The 8,461-nt window shown below is 67.8% G+C and overlaps 1 protein-coding gene across 1 annotated transcript; it reads left to right on the plus strand.

Annotated features, from left to right (window-relative positions):
* Positions 1-101: 101 nt before the first annotated feature.
* On the plus strand, positions 102-8,130 carry IMP4 (IMP U3 small nucleolar ribonucleoprotein 4). The gene is given in 12 exon segments (XM_072849038.1): positions 102-240; positions 2,561-2,669; positions 3,714-3,797; positions 4,061-4,081; positions 4,084-4,169; positions 4,585-4,714; positions 5,404-5,460; positions 5,463-5,534; positions 5,537-5,550; positions 6,036-6,130; positions 6,208-6,278; positions 7,897-8,130. Coding segments are annotated over 12 exon segments (855 nt in total). The 5' UTR covers positions 102-237; the 3' UTR covers positions 8,010-8,130.
* The last annotated feature ends 331 nt before the right edge of the window (positions 8,131-8,461 follow it).

Consider the following 8,461-nt stretch of genomic DNA (forward strand, 5'->3'; position numbering starts at 1 on the left):
ATGGCCGACATCTTGGTTGAGGGCGTAGCCTTACCCTCCCCGTGGCCGCCATCTTGAGTGAGGGCGCAGCGTTACCCGCCCCCCCTCCCCCCGCCGCCATCTTGGAGGCTCGCCTCGCCCCTTTCCGACAGTACCGGGCGCTCCCATTGGTTCCTCTCCTCCCGACCAATCGGCGGCAGTGGTGTTAGCAGGTGTGCCGGCGTGTGGAGAGCGACGGGGAGCGGAGGAACCGTGACCATGGTAAGGGGGAAGGGAGTTGCCCCCCCTCAGGGTCCCTGTGTCGCCCCCCCCCCCCCGTGTCACCTCGTGCCCTCCCTGTGACCCCCCTCAGTGTCCCCACGTCCCCCCCCCCAAGTGTCCCCACCCCCCGGTGTCCCCCAACCTCTTCTGCCCCCCATGTCCCTCCCCAGGGCCCCCTGGCCCTCCCCACTGTCCCCACGTCCCCCCTTCCCAGTGTCCCCACGTCCCCCCCATGGCGCCTCCTATCCCCATGTCGTCCCCCCAGTGTCCCCAACCCCCCCAGTGTCCCTGATGCCCCTACACAGTGTCCCCCATCCCCTTCTCCCTCCCATGCCCCCGCCCCAGTGTCCCCACGTCCCTCCATGACCCCCCCGCTGTCCCCACGTCCCCCCGCTGTCCCCACATCCCCCAGTGTCCCCGTGTTCCTCCATGTCCCCCCCCGGTGTCCCCACGTCCCCCTCGTGTCCCCATGTCCCTCCATGTCCCCCACCTGCTGTCCCCATGTCCCCCCTGTGTCCCCATGTCCCTCCATGTCCCCCGCCTGCTGTCCCTCCATGTCCCCCCTGTGTCCCCACGTCCCCCCGTGTCCCCACGTCCCTCCATGTCCCCCCGGTGTCCCCACGTCCCCCCTCGTGTCCCCATGTCCCTCCATGTCCCCCGCCTGCTGTCCCTCCATGTCCCCCCTGCTGTCCCCACGTCCCCCCGTGTCCCCATGTCCCTCCATGTGTCCCCCCTGTGTCCCCACGTCCCTCCCCGGTGTCCCCACGTCCCCCGTGTCCCCATGTCCCTCCATGTCCCCCCCTGCTGTCCCCATGTCCCTCCCCAGTGTCCCCACGTCCCCCTGTGTCCCCATGTCCCTCCATGTCCCCCCGGTGTCCCCACGTCCCCCCGTGTCCCCATGTCCCTCCATGTCCTCCCCTGCTGTCCCCACATCCCTCCCCAGTGTCCCCACGTCCCCCTGTGTCCCCCCCGCTGTCCCTCCACGTCCCCCCGGTGTCCCCACATCCCCCGTGTCCCCATGTCCCTCCATGTCCCCCCTGCTGTCCCCACGTCCCCCCGTGTCCCCATGTCCCTCCATGTCCCCCCCGCTGTCCCCATGTCCCTCCCGTGTCCCCATGTCCCTCCATGTCCCCCCTGTGTCCCCACGTCCCCCCGTGTCCCCATGTCCCTCCATGTCCCCCCCGCTGTCCCCACGTCCCCCCGTGTCCCCATGTCCCTCCATGTCCCCCCTGTGTCCCCACGTCCCCCCGTGTCCCCATGTCCCTCCATGTCCCCCCCTGCTGTCCCCACGTCCCTCCCCAGTGTCCCCACGTCCCCCCTGTGTCCCCATGTCCCTCCACATCCCCCCTGCTGTCCCCACGTCCCCCCGTGTCCCCATGTCCCTCCATGTCCCCCCTGCTGTCCCCATGTCCCCCCCGTGTCCCCATGTCCCCCCCGGTGTCCCCACGTCCCCCCGTGTCCCCATGTCCCTCCATGTCCTCCCCTGTGTCCCCACATCCCCCCCATGTCCCCACGTCCCTCCATGTCCCCCCCCCGCTGTCCCCACGTCCCCCCCCGGTGTCCCCACATCCCCCGTGTCCCCATGTCCCTCCATGTCCCCCCCCGCTGTCCCCACGTCCCCCGTGTCCCCATGTCCCTCCATGTCCCCCCCGCTGTCCCCACGTCCCCCCGTGTCCCCATGTCCCTCCATGTCCCCCCTGTGTCCCCACGTCCCCCCGTGTCCCCATGTCCCTCCATGTCCCCCCTGCTGTCCCCACGTCACCCCCAGTGTCCCCACATCCCCCTGTGTCCCCATGTCCCTCCACATCCTCCCCCGGTGTCCCCACGTCCCCCCCGTGTCCCCATGTCCCCCCCGGTGTCCCCACGTCCCCCCGTGTCCCCATGTCCCTCCATGTCCTCCCTGCAGTGTCCCCACGTCCCCCCCGTGTCCCCATGTCCCTCCATGTCCTCCCCTGTGTCCCCACATCCCCCATGTCCCCACGTCCCTCCATGTCCCCCCGCGGTGTCCCCACGTCCCCCCCGTGTCCCCATGTCCCTCCATGTCCCCCCCGTGTCCCCATGTCCCTCCATGTCCTCCCCGCAGTGTCCCCACGTCCCCCCTGTGTCCCCACATCCCCCGTGTCCCCATGTCCCTCCATGTCCCCACGTCCCCCCGTGTCCCCATGCCCCCCATGCTGCTCCCCATCCCTTTCCCCCATCCCACCCCCCAGCGTGTCCCCATCCCCTCCCCACCCTCCCACCATCCCCCTTTACATCACCACGCGTGTCCCCAACCACCTCCCCGATGTCACCGTGTCCCGTCCCCCCGCCTCGTCCCCAGCTCCGCCGCCAGGCCCGGGAGCGCCGCGAGTACCTGCAGCGCCGGGCGCAGGAGGAACGGCTGCGACGGCAGCAGGACAAGAAGGAGCAGCTCCGGCAGGCGCTGGATGGTGGGGGGGGGTCCTGGGGGGTAAAGGGCTTTGGGGGGTAAAGGGGGGTTTGGGGGGTGAGGATGGGGTTAGAGGGGTTTTGGGGGTTTAAGGGCGTTTTGGGGGTTTAAGGGGGTTTGGGGTGGTAAAGGGGGTTTGGGGGTAAAGAGGGGTTTAGAGGAGCTAAAGAGAGGTTTGAAGTGAGGATGGGGTTAGAGGGGGTTTTGGGGGTTTAAGGGCGTTTTGGGGGGTTTAAGGGGGTTTGGGGTGGTAAAGGGGGTTTGGGGAGGTAAAGAGGGGGTTGAAGTGAGGATGGGGTTAGAGGATTTTGGGGGTTTAAGGGCGTTTTGGGGGTTTAAGAGGTTTGGGGTGGTAAAGGGGGTTTGAGAGGTAAAGGGGGTTTGGGGGAGCAAAGGGGGTTTGAAGTGAGGATGGGGTTAGAGGGTTTTGGGGGTTTAAGGGTGTTTTGGGGGGTTTAAGAGGTTTGGGGTGGTAAAGGGGTTTGAGGGTAAAGGGGGTTTTGAGGGGTAAAGAGAGGTTTGGGGGGAGGATGGGGTTAGAGGGGTTTTGGGGGTTTAAGGGCGTTTTTGGGGGTTTAAGGGGGTTTGGGGTGGTAAAGGGGGTTTGGGGGGTAAAGGGGGTTTGGGGGGTGAGGAAGGGTTGGGGATTAAAGGGGGTTGAGAGGGGTAAAGGGGGGTTAAGAGGGGTTTGGGGGGTAAAGGGAGTTTAAGGGGTTGGGGGGTAAAGAGGGGGGTTTGGGGGGTGAGGAGGGGTTTGGGGGTGGTAAAGGGTTTGAGGGGGTAAAGAGGGTTTCGGGGGTAAAGGGGAGTTTAAGGGGGTTTTGGGGGGTTGGGGGTGAGGAGGGGTTTGGGGGGTTAAAGGGGGTTTGAGGGGGTAAAGGGGTTTGGGGGCAAAGGGATTTGGGGGGATAAAGAGGGTTTGGGGGTAAAGGAGCTTTTGAGGGGGTAAAGGGGGTTGCAAGGGTAAAGGGGTTTGGGGGGGATGTGGGGCTGAGGGTGTTGGGGTCCCGTCTGACCCCGGTTTGGTGTCGTGTCCCCCCCGCAGAGAACCGGCTGCTGCCCACGCAGCTGCGGCGCGAGGCCTTGGCCCTGCAGAAGGAGCTGGAGTTCGACACGCCGGGGGTGGGGGGTGAGTGGAGACCCCCGAAATGGGGCCCCGTGTGTGTGTCCCCCAAAACGAGGGTGGGTTTGCCTTAATGCCCCCCAAACGGAGACTGAATTTGCTCCGATCACCCCCAAAACGGCGACCAAATTTCACCGCAATCCCCCCAAAATCGCCTCACCAAATTGACACCCCCCCCCCCCCCCCCCCAAAACAAAAAGTGGTTCAACCTGGAGGGAGGGGCTGTGGCGGGAGGGGGCGTGGCCTGGCTAAGCCCCGCCCCCCCGCAGACACCACCGGTAGCCATGACGACAGTACCGGTGGGCGGGGCTGGAGCCCCCCAAGGTGATGGTCACCACCTCCCGCGAGCCCAGCGCCCGCCTCCGCGTCTTCGCCAAGGTGGGCGGGGCCTCGAGGAGGGGGCGGGGTTCCGAGCGGGTGGGGCGGGGCTTGCGGGTGGGCCGAGCCCGCCCCCGGCAGCTAAGCCATTGCAGAGCTGTGAGTAGGTGAGGGGGTGTGGCCTCAGGGAGGGGCGGGGCTTTTGTGGGAGGGGCGTGGTTTGGCGAGGGGGTGTGGGTTAGGGGCAGCGGGAGGGGCTCGGTGGGGCTGGGTGGTGTGCTGGTGCTGAGCCAATGCTGAGGAAGGGGGGTGGAGCCTGCTGAAGGTGGGCGTGTCTCTCCGAGGCCCCACCCTCCCGTTGATTCCCCCCGGGGGGGGGTGTGTGTGTGAATCCAGCGTGGGACTTTAAGGGGGTGATGGGAGGGGGTGTGGCCTGTGTGGGCGTGGCCCCTGCTGACCCCGCCCCCCCCACGAGGTGTGCCTGCTGGTCCCGGGGGCGCGGCGGATGGACCGGGGCCGGGCGGAGCTGGGGGCCTTGGTGGGGGCCTGCCGCGCCGCCGGCGTCACCGACCTGCTGCTGCTGCACGAGACCCGGGGGCGGCCCGGTCAGCCCCGCGGCATGCTGGGAGGGGGCGGGGCCTGGGGAGGGGGCGGGGACCGAGCGGGAGGGGAGGGGCTTGGGCGCTGCCCCGGGCAGGGGGGGTGGGAAAGCCCTTGGCAAGCGGGGAAGGGGCGGGGCCAAGCAGGGGAAGGGGCAGGGTCAATGGGGAAGGGGCGGGGCTAAAGGAAGGGGTAGGCTTTGGGGCTGCCCTGTCCTTGGTGGGGAAGGGCGGGGCTTATGGGAAAGGGTGGGGTTGACTGCTGGGGGCAGGGTTAAGGGAAGGGGCGGGGTTGATTGCTGGGGGCAGGGCTTATGGGAAGGGGCGCTCTAGGGGCGGGGCTAAAGGGAAGGGCAGGGCTTCTGGGAAGGGGCGGGGTTCATGGCTAAAAGGCGGGGCCTATGGAGAGGGTGGGGTTTATGGGAAGGGGTGGGGCTAAAGGGAAGGGGCTGCCTGCTGCCGGTGGGGGGCAGAGCCTCTTGGGAAGGGGCGGGGCTTCTGGAAAGGGGCAGGGTTCATGGCTAAAAGGCGGGGCCTATGGAGAGGGGTGGGGGTTATGGGAAGGGGCGGGGCTAAGGGGAGGGGATTGGGGGCTGCCCTGTGCTGGGGGGGGGTGGGGGGTGTGAGGGGAGATGGGGGCGGTGCCTGCTGGGAAGGGGCGTGTCCTGAGGAGGCCCCGCCCCCGTTGTCCCCAGACGGGCTGTACCTGTGTCACCTGCCCCACGGCCCCACCGCCCACTTCACCCTGAGCGGGCGGTGCTGCGGCAGGAGGTGGGGGCTGGGGGGCCCCTGGGGGCTCCCCATCTGCTGCTGCTGCGCCTCGACTCCCCCTGGGACGCCGGGTAGGGACAGGGGGACATCGGGGGGCGTGGGGACATCGGGGGCATGTGGGGACAGGGGGCGTGGGGACATGGGGGACAGGGTGGATGTGGGGGACATGGGGACATTGGGGGGCATAGGGGGACATGGGGACATTGGGGGGCATGGGGATGTGGGGACATGGGGACATTGGGGGGCATAGGGGATGTGGGGACATGAGGGACGTGAGGGGACATGGGGACATTGGGGGGCATAGGGGGACATGGGAACATTGGGGGGCATGGGGGGACGTGGGGACATGGGGACATTGGGGGGCATGGGGATACAGAGGGACGTGGAGGGACATGGGGGGAGATGAGGGATGTTGGGGGGGACATTGAAGACGGCAAGGGGACATGGGGGGGGGACATGTGGGGAGGAAATGGGGACATTTGGGGGGGACACCAGGGGTCGCAGGGGGGGTGGTGGCCGCGGGGGGTGACCCTGTCCCTGTGTGTGTCCCCCCCAGGTGGGGACCATCCTGAAGCACCTCTTCCCCGTCCCCCGCCCCGACAGCCGCCGCGTGGTGACATTCGCCAACGAGGATGATGTCATCTTGGTCCGGTGGGTGACACGGGGGGTGACACAGGCGGGTCCCCTGACACCGGGGTCCCCCCGCTGACCCTCCCCCCCCCCCGCAGGAACCACGTCTACCGGCGCCGGGGGAGGACGGTGGAGCTGGAGGAGGTGGGACCCCGGTTCCAGCTGCGCCGTGAGTGTCCCCAATGTCCCCACGTCCCACTGCGTCACCCCGGGTGGCCCCACATCCCCCCCCGTGTCCCCCAATGTCACCACGTGTCCCCCAATGTCCCCCCACATCCCCATGTCCTCCGAATGTCCCCGTTGTCCCCCTATGTCACCCCATGTGTCCCCATGGCCTTGTCTCCATGTCCCCTCAATGTCCCCATTGTCCCCCCCCGTGTCACCCCACGTCCCCTGTGTGTCCCCATCTCCATGTCCCCTGTGTCCCTGTCACCCCGTGTCCCCATGTCCTTGTCCCCACATCCCCAATGTCCCCTGTGTCCCCTACATCACCCCATGTCCCCACATCCCTGTGTCCCCATGTCCCCACTGTCCCACGTCCCCCCATCCCCGTGTCCCCACGTCCCTCGATGTCCCCAATGTCCCCTGTGTCCCCTACATCACCCCACGTCCCCACATCCCTGTGTCCCCCACGCGTCCCCACGTCCCTCGATGTCCCCAATGTCCCCCGTGTCCCCTACATCACCCCACATCCCCACATCCCTGTGTCCCCCCGTCCCGTGTCCCCCACGCGTCCCCACATCCCTCAATGTCCCCACTGTCCCATGTCCCCACATCCCCAATGTCCCCCGTGTCCCCCACATCACCCCACATCCCCACGTCCCTGTGTCCCCCCATGTCCCCTCAGTGTCCCCACTGTCCCACGTCCCCCCATCCCCGCGTCCCCCGTGTCCCCACGTCCCCCTGTGTCCCCACTGTCCCACGTCTCCCCATCCCGTGTCCCCACGTCCCTCGATGTCCCCAATGTCCCCCGTGTCCCCCACATCACCCCATGTCCCCTCGATGTCCCCACTGTCCCACGTCCCCCATCTGTGTCCCCTACATCACCCCACGTCCCTGTGTCCCCCCGTGTCCCCCCATGTCCCCACTGTCCCACGTCCCCTCGATGTCCCCACTGTCCCATGTCCCCACATCCCCAATGTCCCCCGTGTCCATCACCCCACATCCCCACGTCCCTGTGTCCCCCCCATGTCCCCTCAGTGTCCCCACTGTCCCACGTCCCCCATCCCCGTGTCCCCGCGTCCCTCGATGTCCCCAATGTCCCCCGTGTCCCCTACATCACCCCACGTCCCTCAATGTCCCCACTGTCCCACGTCCCCCATCCTGTGTCCCCTACATCACCCCACGTCCCCACATCCCTGTGTCCCCCCGTGTCCCCTCAGTGTCCCCGCTGTCCCACGTCCCCCATCCCCATGTCCCCACGTCCCTCGATGTCCCCAATGTCCCCTGTGTCCCCTACATCACCCCACATCCCCACATCCGTGTCCCCCCGTGTCCCCCCATGTCCCCACTGTCCCATGTCCCCACATCCCCGTGTCCCCACGTCCCTCGATGTCCCCACTGTCCCATGTCCCCACATCCCCAATGTCCCCTACATCACCCCACGTCCCCACATCCCTGTGTCCCCCCGTGTCCCCCACGCGTCCCCACGTCCCCTCGATGTCCCCACTGTCCCACATCCCCACATCCCCAATGTCCCCCGTGTCCCCCACATCACCCCACGTCCCTGTGTCCCCCCACGTCCCCCACGCGTCCCCCCGTGTCCCCACCATCCCTGTCCCCCCCAGCCTACCTCATCCGCCTGGGGACCCTGGAGCAGGGGGACGCCGCCGACGTGGAGTGGCGCTGGCACCCCTACACCGCCACCGCGCCCAAGCGCCGCCTGCTCGCCGCCGCCTGACCCCACCCATGGGTGCCGGGGGGAGGGGCGGGGGACACGCCCTGCCCCTCCCCCACCCCCCCCAAACCGCCTTTTTTGCTTTTTTTGTGGGTTTTGTTTTTACTCCTTAAAACTTTTATTACATAAAAAAAATAGTTCCTCGCGGTTTCTGTCGTTGTCCCGAGGGGGCGGAGCTAGAGGGGGAGGGGCGGGGCCTCGGGGAGGGGGGGGGGCTAGGGCGGCGGGGCGGGGTTATGGCTTCGGCGCGAATCTCCCTGAAGGCGGGGTGGGGGGTGGGCGTGGCCTCGAGGGGGCGGGGCTTTCCCCGGCCCCGCCCCTTCCACCTGACCCGTTTCTTCCGTGCCTCCCCTCCCTCCCCATTTCCCCCGATTTCCGTTTTCTCAACCCAAAAATAGGCACCCCTCCCCCACCCCCGCCAGGCAAACCCGGGGGGGAGGGGGCGGGGCCGCGGC

This window comes from Ciconia boyciana, chromosome 34, assembly GCF_034638445.1.
Source record: "Ciconia boyciana chromosome 34, ASM3463844v1, whole genome shotgun sequence".
Taxonomy (NCBI): domain Eukaryota; kingdom Metazoa; phylum Chordata; class Aves; order Ciconiiformes; family Ciconiidae; genus Ciconia; species Ciconia boyciana.